Source organism: Dichotomopilus funicola (assembly GCF_033296635.1).
Source record: "Dichotomopilus funicola strain CBS 141.50 unplaced genomic scaffold C8A04scaffold_54, whole genome shotgun sequence".
In the NCBI taxonomy this organism is placed as follows: Eukaryota; Fungi; Ascomycota; class Sordariomycetes; order Sordariales; family Chaetomiaceae; genus Dichotomopilus; species Dichotomopilus funicola.
The window spans coordinates 185,560-201,173 of record NW_026944075.1 but is presented as its reverse complement, the minus strand read 5'-3'; the positions used below and the strand labels follow the sequence as shown (position 1 = coordinate 201,173).

The 15,614-nt window shown below is 55.7% G+C and overlaps 4 protein-coding genes across 4 annotated transcripts; 2 read left to right on the top strand and 2 right to left on the bottom strand.

The window, feature by feature from the left end:
- Positions 1-199: 199 nt before the first annotated feature.
- C8A04DRAFT_30726 (helicase required for RNAi-mediated heterochromatin assembly 1) lies at positions 200-8,033 on the bottom strand (the record flags this gene model as incomplete). The annotated part of the gene is made up of 7 exons (XM_062781496.1): positions 200-2,355; positions 2,432-3,361; positions 3,472-4,217; positions 4,350-4,686; positions 4,765-6,249; positions 6,335-7,141; positions 7,232-8,033. The coding sequence occupies 7 exons, from the start codon at positions 8,031-8,033 to the stop codon at positions 200-202; spliced, it is 7,263 nt and encodes a 2,420-aa protein (XP_062635108.1).
- A 1,126-nt stretch (positions 8,034-9,159) lies between these two features.
- Positions 9,160-10,865, top strand: C8A04DRAFT_30725 (uncharacterized protein; the record flags this gene model as incomplete). The annotated part of the gene is made up of 2 exons (XM_062781495.1): positions 9,160-9,382; positions 9,454-10,865. The coding sequence occupies 2 exons, from the start codon at positions 9,160-9,162 to the stop codon at positions 10,863-10,865; spliced, it is 1,635 nt and encodes a 544-aa protein (XP_062635107.1).
- Positions 10,866-11,093: 228 nt separating this feature from the next.
- Positions 11,094-12,325, bottom strand: C8A04DRAFT_38893 (uncharacterized protein; the record flags this gene model as incomplete). Its single annotated transcript, XM_062784378.1, has 2 exons — positions 11,094-11,622; positions 11,760-12,325. The coding sequence occupies 2 exons, from the start codon at positions 12,323-12,325 to the stop codon at positions 11,094-11,096; spliced, it is 1,095 nt and encodes a 364-aa protein (XP_062635106.1).
- A 2,181-nt stretch (positions 12,326-14,506) lies between these two features.
- C8A04DRAFT_30723 (uncharacterized protein) lies at positions 14,507-15,235 on the top strand (the record flags this gene model as incomplete). Its single annotated transcript, XM_062781494.1, has 2 exons — positions 14,507-14,656; positions 14,819-15,235. The coding sequence occupies 2 exons, from the start codon at positions 14,507-14,509 to the stop codon at positions 15,233-15,235; spliced, it is 567 nt and encodes a 188-aa protein (XP_062635105.1).
- Positions 15,236-15,614: the final 379 nt, after the last annotated feature.

Sequence of the window (15,614 nt, the reverse complement as noted above, 5' to 3'; positions counted from 1 at the left end):
CCGTTTTTACTTGGGGCAATATCAGTAATTACCTACCTTACCCATTCAACTTCACTTGACTTGTGATCCAACGCATGGGATGACCGACCGGCACTATTCATTATAAGCCTGACCGTAGCATTGAGAATGATAGATGGAGCAGTATTGTCTGTAATTAATCTGACATCCTTGTCTTCAACCTCCTGGCTGACACAGTCGGTTAACACCTCCCAAACTCGCCATCCCCCATCCAATGCGAACCCCCAGCGCACCTATACCCCCCCGCCTGTCTAATCCACTCATACCCCACCGGACACCTCCCCAAAGCCTTCAACTTCGCCCTATCCTTCTCCTCCCTCTTCCTCCGTTCCTCAGCCTCCAACAACCGCCTAACAATCTCCTTTCTTCTCTCCTCCTCCTCCTTCCTCCGGCGTTCCTCTTCTGCTTTTGCTTCATCATCCTCGGCAATCAGACGGGAGACAACGGCGCGGCGGGCGGATTCTTTAGCTTCTTCTGCGAGGCGGTCGGCGGCGGCGCGGAGTTGTTGGTATTCGGCTTCGCGCTGGATCTCGGCGAGGCGGTCGGCTTGGAGTTGGGCCCAGGTTGAGTCGGAGACGCCGGCGTCGCGGAGGGCGTCGTCCAGGGGTTGGGGGGGTGCAGGCTGGGGTTTCTGTTGGAGGGTGAGTTGAGGTTGAGAGGGGGGGCTGGGTTTGTCGTCTTCTTCTTCGGGCTGGGAGACTCGAGGTGGGTCTTGTTGTTGTTCGGCCGGAGCTTCAGCATGAGCATGGGCATGGGCATGGGCATGTGTGGTGGACAGTTTTGGGGGGAGAGGCGCGTTTTGCAGCGGCGCTGGCTGGAGGAACTTCTGCAAGTCTTGGAGAGGCGAAGAAGTCTTTGCCTGGGCCCGCGACGCCCGCTCCCTGCTCATGTCCCGGAGCTGATCGAGGGCAATTTCCTCCGTAAGAACAACCCTCCCCGCAGCCACCTCCTGGCTGTTCCCGATCATCACCTTGAACATGTTCCTAGCCAGGGACTGCACATCCCGCGCGCTGGCCCAGTTGTCCTGTGTCGTGAGTTCTGTGAAAGCCTGGACCAACCCCTGTTGGAACTCCTCGCTGGGGTTGTCCAAGCAGGACAAGTCCATCTTGACCCTCTTGCTCTTGGCTTCCATGTCCGTCTTTTGCCTCTGCAGCACCTTACGCAACAAGTCGATGCACTCGTCCGGCGTCAACGCCCGGAAGTCAATCACAGCCGGGAACCGCGAGGTGAGTCCCGAGTTGACCGACATCAGCCGGTTGATATCAGCCTCATACCCCGCAAGAATAATGACCAGTTTCTTGAAGTACTTGTCCTTGGTGACCGAATCGACAATCTCATCCATGGCTTCCTTGGCGAAGTGCCCTTCCGCCAGCCGGTACGCTTCATCGACAAACAGCACCCGACCCAGTGCCCGATCAAACAGCTGGTGCACTTTCGGCCCTGTTTGCCCGACATACTGCCCGATGAGGTCCGAGGCAGAGCACTCGATGACTTCCGCCGAGGCAAGAAATCCCATGTCGTAGAACACCTTCCCCATCTTTTTCGCCGTGGTCGTCTTACCCGTACCTGGCGGCCCGCGGAAGAGGAAATTGAAGTCGATGGTCTCTTTGGGGTCCATGTCCAGGCTCTTCATGGTGCGGACGGTCTTTTGGTAGCATTCCAATCGCGAGATGACATCCTCCTGGCCGACTGTGCCCTCGAACAACTTGCGGACGTTGGTCTCAGACCGCGAGGCCCGGTCAAAGTGCTCGTCGAAGTCGATGGCCTCCAACACGTCGGGGGAGGAAGAGGGTGTTTTGGCGGCCGCCAACCGTGCCAACCGTGTTTGATGACGGGCCTTGGTCGTATCCAGCAGGATGTCAATCTCCCCGGCGTTGCCAAAATTCGGCCGGTTCCGCGCGCGGTTGAGGATCTCCATAGCCACATTCGCAGCCTGGTCGGTGACGGTGTATCCCTGCCCCTTGACTTTCATATTAAAAATCTTCCGCAACTCGTCAGCGTCGAAATCGTCAAACTGGAACCCGGAAGCAATAGGGAACCGTCGCGCCAGACCCGGGTTCACGTTCTGGAACATGTCCTCCATCTGCGCCGTGTAGCCGAGTAGTAGCACACAGCGGTCGTCGCCAGGCACGCTTTGTACTTCGGCCACGATGGTGTCGATCACGGCGGTTTTGTAGGGGTCGGAGGTACCTCCGCTTCCACCACCGCCGCCGTAGAGGCCGTAGGCTTCGTCGATGACGAGGACCTTGCCTTCGGTCGAGGCTAGGATGCCTTTGGTTTGTTGTTCGGAGCCGCCGAGGTGGGCGCCTACGAAGTCGGCGGGTTTTTTGATGATGACTGTGTGTGATTGTTAGCAGAATTAAAAGGCAATAATTAAAAGAAAAAGAAAAAAAAGAGGATTGAGTGAGCTTACCCTCCCCCTTAGACAACAATCCCAGTGCCACCAGAATCTCCCCATACAGCTTCGCCACTGTCGTCTTGCCGGTCCCCGGGTTTCCCAGAAACACTTTGTTTAGCGAATACTCGATCAGCGGCTTCTCCTGCAACTCGCGTGTGTAGTTCTGCTGGATGCTATCCACCAGCGCCTGCACGGCCTTCTTGACCGCCCCGAGACCAACCAAGTTTTGCACCTTCTTCCAGGCGTTGCATTTCGTCAAGGCATTCGCCGGCTCCGGACCGATGAGATCCTCCTTGGTGAAGAAGAAGTCGTTGATGTTGGCTTGCTGTTTCTTGTCCGGGTTACCCTTGAGTTTCTTCCTCTCTCGCCGCAATCGGTTCGACTGTCTACGCGCAATCCGGTCCAGGACATTCTCCATCGCCCGGGCATTTCCAAACCCCTCCGTCCCGCGCGCCCGGCCGACACGCCGAGCAACGATACGGCAGTACAAACCCGAGAACCCGTCCTCGCAGTCCATCGCGCCGTTGTATTTCTTCTGGACTTTAAACCCCAGAATCCTCAGCAGTTCGTCGTCGGTGTAATCAGCAAACTTCATCTCAACGGGGAACCGACTAGGCAGACCGGGGTTATGCGCGAAGAAGCTCTCCATCTGGCGGTTATACCCAGCGAGCACAAACACGACCTTGCCGCGGAGGTTCTCGACTTCAGCCAGCAGGAAATCCAGCACGGCGCCGCCGCCGGGGTTGTTGCCCGAGGTGAGTTGGTAGGCTTCGTCGATGAAGAGCACGCCGCCGCCGGCGTTGAGGATGGTGTCGAGGAGCTTCTGGCAGCCGTTGACGCCGGCGTGGGCGAGGCTGGCGCCGGTGGTTTCTTGGAAGTTGTTGCCGGGGATGACGCCGAGGTCGGTGAGGAACTGGGCGTAGAGGCGGGCGACGGTTGTTTTGCCTGGGTGTATTAGCAACATAGCTAAGAAATAAAAAGAATAATAAAATAAGAAATAACTTAAAGAAAAACAGAAAATGGAAAAGGGTGAGTGAGAAAGGCGAGTAACATACCAGTCCCCGGATTCCCCAACATCACACAACTATACCGCTCCTCCTTCATCGAGATCCCTTGCCTCAGCGCGGTGTCCACCCTACTCTTCACCCCCAGAAACTCCTCTTTCACCCCCTCCAGCCCAATCATGCCCATCAATGTATTCAACGGTTTACTCTCCGCTCCATCCGCCTTCATAGCCTCCCACTCTGCCTGCGCGCCGCTGGCCGCCCAGCCCCCATCCTCACCACCATTTATGTCTGAAGGCTCATCAGGTTTATTAGCAGTCGGCGAATCAACCTCATTCTTCTTCTGCTTCGCCTTCACCGCCCTCTCCCTAGCCTCCTCCACCCCCTTCCTCCTCTCCTCCTCCCTCTTCAACCTCCCCTCCTTCTCTTTTAGGGTTTTCAACTCCTCCCTCTGCCTCTTTAGTTCCTCCCTCCGTTCCCCCTCCAATTCCACATCCCGATTCAACCTCCTCTGCCAATCCACCTCATCCTGAATCTCCATCAGTTTTGCCGTATACTCCGCCTCGCGCCGCAAGCGTTCCCGTTCCAGGTTCAAATCGCGTTTCGCGCGGCGTTCCGTCTCGGCGTCTTCGGCCCGGCAGACGGCGCAGGTGTGTTTGGGGGTGGAACAGCGGGTTTTGGTCGTGTGGTGGCGGGGGCAGGTAAGGGTGATGGGGGCGTGGCAGGGGTAGGAGGAGTGGTTGGTTAGGCGGTGGCAGCGAGAGGGGCAGAGGTGGGTGCAGGGGAGGGGAGCGTTGCTTTTAGATGTTTAGTATCAGCGTCAAGAAAGAAATAAAGAAATAGGGGTTGAGATAGGGTTAGGGATGGGTGAGTTGAGTTGGGTGAGGTCAGGGGAAGGGTTAGGGTTAGATTAAGAGAAGAAAACATACCACATCTCGGTACACCCCCCCTCAGGACAGGCCGTGTCAAAGTCCACCGGCTGTTTTAGCAAGGCAGTCGTCTGGGGATGCTTCTGGCACTGCACCGGCAGCCCATCATACACATGCCCGCCCTCTCTCAAAATCTCAAAGAACGGATGCCAGGTGGCGTGCCCCTTTTTGCTTGCCAGGAAAGTGGACATGTTCCCGATCAGAATCATACCGTTGCGGGCACGGGTCAGCAGCACGTTGAGACGCTCGGGGGCAGACATGAAGCCGATGTCGCCCGAGTCGTTGCTCCGGGTCAGGGAGATGATGACGATGTCGCTTTCTTCGCCTTGGTAGTTGTCTTTTTTGTTTATCTCATTAGCATTCTCATCTCACTCAGGGTCAGGTTAAGCAGGGAGTATTAGAGTAAAAAACATACCAATAGTAGAAACCCTCAAAGGCGTCCTCCCCACCTTAGCCGCAGCCTCACTCACAATCCCCATCTTCACCAACTCATTCTTATCCGCCTCACTCAACACCGGATCATGCTGGTTCTTGACCAGCAAATCCCGCAGCACCCTCACCTGCCCCAGATACGGCGTCAACAGCACCACTTCATCAGGTGCGTACCCCTGCTGGAACAAGTACCGCACCGTCCGCAGCACCATCTCGGCTTCGAATTGGTTGCGTTTGCTGGCTTTTATCCCGGGGTCGGTGTTAGCTGCAGCGGTATGGTCGCGCCGGTCGCGCAGTTGGGTGTCGATGTCTTCCGGACGGGTGTGATGGAGGAAAATAACTCGGTCACGCAGGCCGAGGATGGCCGGCCGGTTAGCGGTGTTCGGTCCGTCGAGGAGGTTAGGGTAAGTCAGTTTCCGCGCAAACTGCGACAGCTCCGGCGCCATACGGTGCTGTTTATGCAGAGTGGCATGGCGGACATGCGGGTGATCGAGCAACACCAACCGCTCAAATAGCGAGCGGTTGAGATCAAACCCATCGCCGCGTTCGACAGACAGCGCGTAATTGGCGATTTTCGGGCGCAGTTGCTTGTGATCGCCGATGAGCACAATCTGCCGCACGGTGTCGGACAGGGCGGTTAGGACGTGGCTTTCCAGGATCTCGCCGGCTTCTTCGATCAGGATGACGTCTGGTTTGGCGGCGCGGATGAGACGGGCGTGTTTGGCGGCTGCGGTGGTGGTGCATCCGATGATTTGTTTGGCGAGGACAACGCTGGCTTCGCCTTCGGAGAATTGTACTGCGATGCGGGATTGGAGATCGTTGAATTGTCGGGCCAGACTGGATACTACTTGGACTTGTTCCTCGGCGAGTGCTTGTGTCCACTTGTCGTGGTGTTTTTGGCGGTCGGCCTTCGACATTTGCCAGACTGGTCGGCCGGTGGCGGGGATTTGTTTGGAAAACGCCTTGGGACCGTCACCCTTGAGCCAGAGCTTGTAGAGGTAGTCCGGCGTGACTTTGTGACCGCCTTTTCCCGCCATGTCCCAGCTGTCATCCTCGTCGTTGACGGGCACACGCAGGGCCTCGAGAAAAGAAAACCCGCCGTCGGCAAACTCGAGATACTCCTCGATATCATCCCACTTGGGAGAAAACGAGACAAACTCCTGGAAGGCCTTGTGCAGCTTGGGTACTAGGCCTGTGGCCTCGGATCGCAGGGCTTCGATAACCTGCCAGGCGGTCCGGGTGCGCCGGTACTCCCCACGCTGGCCCCAGAGGAGGAGGGATTCGGTTTGGGGGGTGCATTTTGCTTTGGAGCCGAGGCGAACGAGGGACTCGCGTGGGATGCCGGCTTTCATGAGGTCTTCGAGGAATTGATCGAGGGCGTGGTTGGTGTAACTCAGGACGAGGATGCGTCGGCCGGCTTCGGAGAGAAGGCGGGCAATTTGGGCGCCCATGAAGGATTTGCCGGTGCCTATTTCTGCCTTAGCACAAAAGAAAAAAAAAGAAAAAAAAAAGAAAGACAAAAAGGGGGAAGTAAACAAAAACAAAGAACATACCCGGCGGCCCCTGAATCAAACTAACCGGCCTAGTCAACGCCTGCACCAAGGCCCTCAACTGCGCCATATCCACCGTCACCTTCTTCCCCTTCCCCTTTCCCTTCTCCTCCTCCCTCAACATCACCACCCCCTCCGGCCCCAACTCCATAGCCTCCCCCTTCAACCGTTCCACCACCTCTCTCAACCGCCCCGGCACCTCAAACCCCTCCACCGCCTCCTCCATCCCCTCCGGGTTGACCAACACATCCAACAACGGCACATCCGCCAGGTTCTGCAACCCCATCAACACGGGTTCGTAGGTAAATACTGGTGTGTCAACTAGCACGAAACGGACGAGGTCCCGCTTCGGCGCACCGTGTCGCAGGGCTAGTAACGCCTTACCCAAGGCGCGCTCATCCGTAAACTGCAGCGAGACGATGGGTGGTGTTTTTATGAGTTTGTCCACGTCGCGATCAACAAACGCAAAAGCGATAATCTCTGACTCCCGACAGAGCACGCCAAACGACTGGTGCCGGAGTAACGAGGGCTGGTCTTTGAGGTATCGTTTGCGCGCGCCTTCGGTGGCCATTTCGTCGACGGCGTTGGGGCCGGGGCCGATGCTGACGTTGCGGAGACCGGGGATGCCGGTTTCACAGCGCAGGAGGAGTGTGCACTTTTTGAAGCGGGTGTTGGGGTCGCTTGTGTTGGTGGTGTCGGTGGTGGTGATGCCGTGGGGGACGAGGTCGCTGAGGACCGTGGCGGGACGGTGTTTGCTAGGCTTTTTTTTGGTTGTGGGGGAGGTGGCGTCTTGGATGTTTTCGCGGAGTTCTTGGGGGTCCCATTAGCACTGATCTGGTCCTTCGATTTCTCGATTCATGAGAAGTCATGGAAATCAAGGGGAGTAGGGAGATAGCTTACCCCCCATCATATCCTCCCTCAACATGCGAAATTGATTATCCAAATGCGTGCTCACCCTTACCCCCTTCTCCGTCCCCGCCACCTCCCGTGCCGTCTGATAATACGGCGGCTGCTTCGACAAGAACTCGTCAGTCGTCGGGTAAATCTTGATCTCCCGGAAATCGGCAAAGTCATTGTCGTGTCGACCCCCCGGCCCACCTGCGGCCCCGTCGCGCTGGTTTGGGGAGGCCCGCAGTTGGATTACTTTCTCGATTTTGTAGCCTAGCTCGCGCGCCGTGTGGTCGGTGGATTGGAGGAGACGGGAGAGGTGGGTATTCATGCTGGTGGAGAGGAGAGCGGATGTGCCGTCGAGGGAGTCGGCTGCTTGGGGACGGAGGGAGAGTAATTCCAGGACTAGCCAGGCGAATGAAGCGAGGTGAGCATCAGGGAGTTTGTGGCCTTCGAAGAGTTTGATGAGGGCAGTCAGAAAAGTAGGCGGGTTGGCGACAGCAAGCAGGACTTGTTCAAGCAGCTGTCCATCAGCGAGCGATTTCACGCCCGGATCCGACAAGTACCGGAGGAAGGAAAGCGTATAAGTGAGGATGAATGACTCGGCCAGGTTTGCCCGGACGGCTTCGCGGACTGCCGTTAGACCGGCCGGGCTGGACACTAGAATCTCGACGCATTGGGGGGCTGAGGGCTGGATGCGGACGGCTTCGAGGAAGAGCTGGGCGTCGTTTGGGGTACGTAGGGGGTGTTTGCCGGCGACAGTCTCCCGGAAGCGGGATTTGAGCTTAGCGATGCGTCGATCTGGTTGGGACATTTTGGTTGTTTGTTTGTAAGTGATGGTGAGTCGTTGGAGATGAAGTTGTTGGTAAGGAGAATCGGAGATGTGCCTAAGGGCTGATTCTTAATGGGGAAAGCTCGAAGAATCGCTAATTCCTACAGTTGGAAAAGGTCGAAGGAATTTCTAGAACTCCGGGGGCCAAAAAGTGAAAGAATCGTAGGATTCTTTAGAAAGTTAAGCCGGAAGAATTGCAGTGTCAAACACCGAATATCAAAAACAACTTGAACCCCTCAAATAATGTTTATCTCGTGCTCCAAAGCCTCGTTTACCCCAACTCCCCAAGCTCCAACTGCAATATGCAAACGCGCTGGTACTTTCTGCTGGTGCTCAGAAAGACGTCTTAGGCCCACCACCGCGGCATGCAGCATACGACATGCAATGAGGCCGACAGCCGCGTTGTAATTCGCCCACATGGGGCCTGCCAGCAGTGGTCCAGCACAAAGTGACCACAACCAACGAGATCAAATCAAATCAAATGCGAATGCGGGCAGCAGGCAGCGGGCCGACATGCGGGCCGGCCAAGCGCAAGGCGGAATGGTGAATGGTCTAATCCGGCCCAACATGCAGTGCAGGCTGACACGGGCTGTCGTAGAGGCCAGGATTGTTTGCACTTTGTAGTCAACCTGGCGTACTGTAGCATTAAGTTGGTTCACTTGAGTTGGTTACATGATTCCCGTCAGAGGCCACAGACCAATCGATTTGGCAAGCCTTACGGTGTTGGTTCCCGTTTGAGAAACGAACGTTGTTTACGTCTTGTTACTGAGATAACAGCATGTCGGCTCCCTGGGGCTGTGCCAATCCCGCAAATGAAATTCAGTCGAATTAAATCCAAAGGCAGAAACGTGCAGCCGTGTAAGGCGTACTTAGAATCCAGTATCCCTCAGTTGTGCCACGCATACTTCGCGGGCTCTGTGTAACACCAACTCCGTGAGGCCTACAGTCTGTTTGCAACAAGTTCGAAAGTGCTCTGCATTTTGTTCGAATATCAGGTGTACCATTTCCAACCAATATATAAACTGGACTGACCTCAATCTCACCTTGGATCTTCACCATACGTCGGCCACCATCACATCTCTCATTGCATCTCATTGTACCTATCATCATGGCGTCCTGGAATAGCCACCCTTTCGGGCTTCGACGCCCACACGAGCACATCTCAACTGCGCCGGCACCCCCCTTTGGCGACTTGATCCAGACCCTCAAGTTGAGCGACCTCAAGACGGACACCAAGACTCCTAGCACTCCCCAGATCACAGATTTCAAACCCCTCGGCTCGTACAGCTGGCTGGACAAGAAGCCAGGCCAGGCCGAGATTCTCATCCCTGGTACTTTATCTCTACTCAACTCCAAACCCAACTCGATAACAATGATAAATCCCTAACCAGGAAAAAAACAGGCCAACCCCCCCGCTGGACCCCCCAACCTTATCCAACCCCCCTTCTTGAAGACACCGGCACCTACTACCGGGACAAAAACGCCGCCCGCTACCCCCATCACCCAACCGAACCCGCCATCCTCACCGCTCTCACCTCCGACCCAGCCCTACCTGCCAACATCGACCTCTTCGCCTGCGGCAGCACCCTCGGCAATCTCCTCCGTTTCGCCCGGGACGTGGACAGTGATAGATCGTTTCGCATGTTGGCGTATAAATTGGGAGGCACGGTGTTTTTAGTGAGGAGGGAGAATTCGCCTACGGAGACGATTCCCGGGGTGAGGGGGTTTGGACATGCGTTTCCGGAGGCGAATACGAGTTGGGATGTGGGAGTGAAGGGGTCGGTGTCGCATCAGAGGGTGGTGGGGTATAAGGTGGGGGGGTTGGAGGTGGTGGTGAGGTTTGAGGCGGATGGGTATATTGCTGGGGAGAAGTCGGCGTCTGGGTTGAAGTCAACTGCGAAAGATAAGGGTGTTGAGGGTGCGGGTTCGCTGGATGAGCTTACCAACGCGTTGGCCTCGCTGAATCATGGCGGTTACAAGCCCAGCACCAACATCAGCAAGCCAGAAACACTGAAACTCACCACCGCGGGTACTCCCATCCCCCACAGCTCCCTCTTTGACCTCAAAACGAGGAGTATTCGCACCCGCCCGACGCAGTCCACCATCTTGGCTGGTGAAATACCCCGTCTCTGGCTGTCACGTGTACCGAAGCTCATTCTGGCTTATCACACCCGTGGATTGTTCCCTAAGGAAGATATCGAGATCCTGGACGTCAGGGAGGAGGTTGATAAATGGGAGGAACAGAACAAAAAAGAGTTGGAGCGGTTCAGTGCTGTGTTGGCGTGGGTGAAGGAGAACGTGGGACAAGCACTGAAGGGACAAGGGGAAGGGGTTGGGGTGGTTGAGATTTGTAGACGGGGTGGGGAGAATGGGTTGGAGTTGAGACGGGCTGGGGGAACGGTGTATGCGCTGGCCTCGGGGGGAGTTAGAGACCAGTGGGTGGATGTTGTTGGTGGGAAGAGCAATGTGCAGAGCGAAGAGAAGAAAGAGGGGGAGAAGGAGAGTGAGAGGGAGAGGGAGAAGGAGAAGGGGAGTGAAAAAGAGAGTGAAAAAGAGAGTGAGAAAGAGAGTGAGAAAGAGAGTGAGAAAGAGAGTGAGAAAGAGAGTGAGAAAGAGAGTGAGAAGGTGAAGGAGAATGACTCGGACGATGCCTACGATGTGTCGCCGGAGGACGGCATAGGGTTTGATGACTGGGAGGAGCAGGTAAGAGACAGGTTTGAGTATAGCCCGTGGGACTGGAAGGACCAACAGGACGATGACTTTACTGCGTGTAGTGCGGACCACTGCGGGTATTGTGGTCGGTGTTCGTACTAGGACCGGAAGGATTTAGCACGTTTAGTAGTGTTATTCACAGGTTCATGTAATTATCCCCATAAGACCGTTTCATGGTGGTTTATTGTTATCCGTCTCTCATACTCACAGTGCACTTAACTTGCATGTGTCAGAGATAACATCTGCTGATTCCGCTAAGTTAACTGATATAAAAATAAGGAAACCCGCCCCCAATCTCTCCAAACACATCCACATCAAGAAAAACAAACACTACCTCCCCGCCGCCGCAGCAGCCCTCCTCTCCCCCCTCATCTCCTCCATAACCCTCGTATGCGCGACACTCAACACCCGATAAATATTCGCCAACTCATAATCCCCATTCCACTCAAACCCCTCACTGGACCTCTTCGCCACATCCGCCAACCGCGCATGCGAACTCTCCGTCAAATCCGCATCAATCACCCAGTGCTCCGCCCCCTTCACCGGAAATCTGTAGACTACATGTTTCCACTCCGATCGACGAACCTCCATCTGCCGGGCTCGATCATAGGCGGAATCTGGCGTCGCGCGGAGTTGGGAGAGGCGTTCGAGCGGTGAGTCCGGGACCGTCCAGGTGGCGGCGTCCCGGTAGTTAGGGTTGGCGAGGTTGTTGGGGTTGTTGGGGGGGGGGGGGGGGGGGGGGGGGGGGGGGGGGGGGCAGGGGGGGGGGGGGGGGGGGTGGTTTTGGAGCGGGCGAGGGAGAGAGGGGGCACGGGGGGGGCTTGGGTTGATTTGTCGGCTGTTGTGGGCGCTGCTGGTGCTGCTGCTGTTGTTGTTGTGGTGGTGGTGGTGGTGTTGGTGATGTTGTTCGTGGTGGTGGTTGTTGGCTCGAGCTCGACCTTGCTCTCGACAATCTCTGGCGGGCTTTTGTCGGGCAGCGAAGAGGCCTGCGTCGACGGGTTAGGCTTCTCATCGGCTCCCGTAGACCGAGTAGCCGTGGTAGTCCCATGCGTAACAGTGTGATCACCCCCGGACTCCGGCTGCGGACTGTGCTTGGCCGACCCGGCCTCGGTCGACATCACGGGTGACGACCCGGCCTTGGTGTTCTGCCCGGACATGGGCGGACTCCCAGACATTGGGGGGGAATTATACAGCATCGACCCCCCCGGCGTGCCCATGGCGCTGTGCAGATTCAAAACACCATCAATCCCCATCACGCCGGCACCAGACTCGGGCGACATCAGCGGGGAGGTGAACATCGGCGGGCTGTCGGGCTTGATGGTGAATCCGGACATGGGCGAGCCAAACTGCGGTGAGCTGTCGAGGGTGGCGTGCTTTCGGAGCCGGGCTGGACTGCGAGGAGGGGATCGCGGCTTGACGTTGCGGTAGCGGGCGGGGGATAGACGGGGGGATGGGCGTTTGAGGGGGACCATGAAGAGGTCCAGGTCGCCGTCGGCATCGACCGGCGCGATGAGCGGTGCCGACTCGCTGGTGATGGAGTCTTCGTTGGGTTGGAACTCCATGTTACTCTCGGAGTGGGTGCTAGAGTGGATAGGGTTTGTGTAATTAAATTCGGACTGTTAGTTGGACTCCTAAACGAACGATAGTCCAGACTCCAAATTGACGGATTGTCTAAAGTTGACCGACAAAAGATAACCTTCGGGATCACCAGCCGATCCTTTCGGGTCCGCCCATTTGTTTATACCTTTGCCCATCACGAACGACGCTGTACTAGGCCATCTGGTGCGCAGCCGGGAGCCACATATGGCGGACAGGACACGGCCAGACGGTACTGTTTCGCGCCGCTGTCTGCCGAGCGGCCTGAAACGGGGAAACTTGGAGCCATTTTTCAGCGGAGAGGCAGACTGCCAGACCGTCGCGAGGAAAGGGTCCAAGCGGTGTGCAGTGGGCTTGCACAAGTGCGGCCTGTGTCTCTTGTTTAAGTCGGAGCCACTAATGGCTCTTAAGAGACGGCCAAGAAGGGGACACCTCGGGCACTGGCCGGGCCGGGGTATGACGTCGATGGATGTTTGGGGGCCAAAAGAGGTCAAAAATGGAGAAAATAAAAATTCATTATTGGCGCCGGCTACGAGCCCAGGCAAGCCGGGGCAGTCGGTGTCTCCATTTGTAGAGGTGTCGTATTTTCGGCTTGAGATGGCCGTCCCAGCCGGTCGGTCCCGGAATCCAGGCGCGAAACGGCCGGTTTGAAACCGTGCATCTGAAATCGGCTGCCCTGGTCAGCCAACGCGTTTGGGCTTTGCGCCGCGCGGCCGGGCCCTCTCTTAATTCTGAGGTTTCTGCACAGCCTGAGTATTGTTTCTCGTGCATCTGTTTTTTAGTTTTGTTTACGATTTTCAACATGGTGCTTTTGGTGCAGAGCTGGGTTGATATCCATTTATGGCGCTTTGATTTAATTGGTGTTGAGAAATAACTATCCATTTGTGGCTCTTATAATGTAGGAGCTAAAAATGACTTGACTAGCGTTTCAGTGGAGCATGCATTCTATTATGATTTTAGCAGAGCCATTTTCGGCTCTTAGACTTGGAGCCATTTCCGGCTCTTGCATCAACCTTTGTTGCATCTGAAATCGGATGTCCTGGCGAGCCTGGTCAGCAAACGCGTTTGTTCTGACCTGGCTGCGCCGCAGCCGTCATCTTGGCCATATTTCTTAATTACCGGTTTTCTGAACAGTTTGACGTTTGTCCATGATAAATTACCTATCTATCTTCTTGTTCAATTTCGTGGTTTGTTCATGATTTCAACAAGGTCTTTGGCGGAGACTACACAGCCCGGTTGACATCCATTTGTGGCTGCTCGGATTTAGGAGCCAAAAATGGCTTCTCAACGTTTCAGTGGAGCTTGCATTCTATTGATTATGACTTGGGCCGACTTCACTTCTCAGATTTGAGTCGCCATTTTCGGCTCTTGCATCAAAGGTTGCCCTGATTGGGTCTAGAACCCAACGTAATGCGCTCATGCTCTAGAGATCATGTTTGAATCCGAAATCAGAATGGAGAGCCGATTCTGGATCTCAACAATGTCAGTCAGCATCAGTGCATAATAAATGGATCAACAGTCAATTGCTTGATTTTCATTTTATACTCAAAACTAATTACCACATCAATCGCTTCCAATGTGTTCTTGTCTCAAGCAACCCTCGGCCATACTATTGCTCCTCGTTTGGGTTTCCCCAGCTTTGGTAAGTATGCCTCATTCCCCTTTCTATCGATTTGATGTCAAGCAGAGGTTGCAGAAACCGTCAGGAACTAGGCCGAGCCTTTCCGCAGACCCCAACCGCTGTGCCACGGCCCGGCAGCACCGCAGCGCAAACGCAACCGCCCATTCATCCGCAGCGGTTTCCCGTTCGCACCACCGAAGGAGTTGATCCCATGCATGTCTCTCGCCTGGGCAATTGGGCCAATCGGGCGTTTGATGCCACCACAACATCCCACGCGCCCAATGGCCCCAATGGCCCCAATGGCCCAATCATGCCTGGTCACTGGTGCTCACTTTCGTGTTCTTCCCCGCGGGATTTGCACCCCCATTCCCGTTCAGGGACTGTAACCCAACCAACTGACGACTCGAGGGGTAAAGAGCGAAAAGAGAAAAAGGGATGTTTGGCTTCAACCTCGAACCTATAGTTTCTCAAACCTATTGAGACCACTGAGACCAGGTCTCGCCCAACGGGCACCGGCATTAGCACCATGGCGCGCGCTCGATACCCCGCGCCTTACGCTCTGCTGCATCTGGTCCTGCGGTTCCTGTCCATGGGCCTGTGTATCGCCACGCTGGCTTGTGCGAGTTATGCTTCGTCGCGGGGGTATGGTGTCGGCATGATAGGGGCGTTTATTGCGGTAAGTCTCATCTCACCGACAACCATCTCATACTCAACACCTAAACCCATCTCATTCCGCATCGTTATGAGATCCAACCCGACCTTCTCACACCCAACCCACCACTCACCACCCTTACCCCCCAACCCATATACACAGTTACTCATTTACTAACCCCCCCAGATAATCCTAACCACCCTCCTCGACCTGTCCGAAGTCTCCGCCCTCCTCGACCCCCGCCGACACGTCCGCCGCCTCTCAGAACCCACCCTCCTCTACCTCGAACTCCTAGCCACCGCTCTCTGCGGTATCCTCCCCGTCATGTGTCTGATGGCCTATTTGGGGTTGAAACCGCCTGGGGGGTTTGAGTCTTGTGGGCCGGTGGGGGTTTTGGATCATGCGGAGGGGAGGAGTCTAGCAGTGAGAGATGGGTCAGGGTCAGGGTCAAGGTCAGGACCCGGGTCAGGGCCAGGATCGGGGACAGGATCGGGGTGGGTGTGTGAGGGTGGGGAGGAGAGGATGAAGGGGGTGTTGGCGGAGGTGCAGGAGATGAATGTGTATTTGTTTTTGGCGTGGGTTTTGCCTTTGGGGTTGGTGTAAGTTTTTATTTTCTTTTTCCCCTATTTCTTTTTCCCCTATTTCTTTTTGTTTGGTTTCCCCTCCCTATCAGGTTGGGAACTAGGATCAGGATTCGAGCAGCCGGTGGCCGTTGATATTGGCTCTCATCCTCTACTCTGAGACGACCGACTTTATCTGTATGACTGACATACCACAGCGGCGTTCACCTAATGTTATCCGGCCTAGCTTGCTTTGACTGTCTGAGACGCAGACCACGGCCACCGTCCATGACAAGTCGAGATGGGGATTAAAGCGCAACTAAAACTAGTTGTGATAGAGATGTAAAAATAGACCGTCCTTGCATCGGGTTCCGGGCGTGTGGGAATGTGATATGAACCAAAAAAATGTCGAGCGTCGGGCA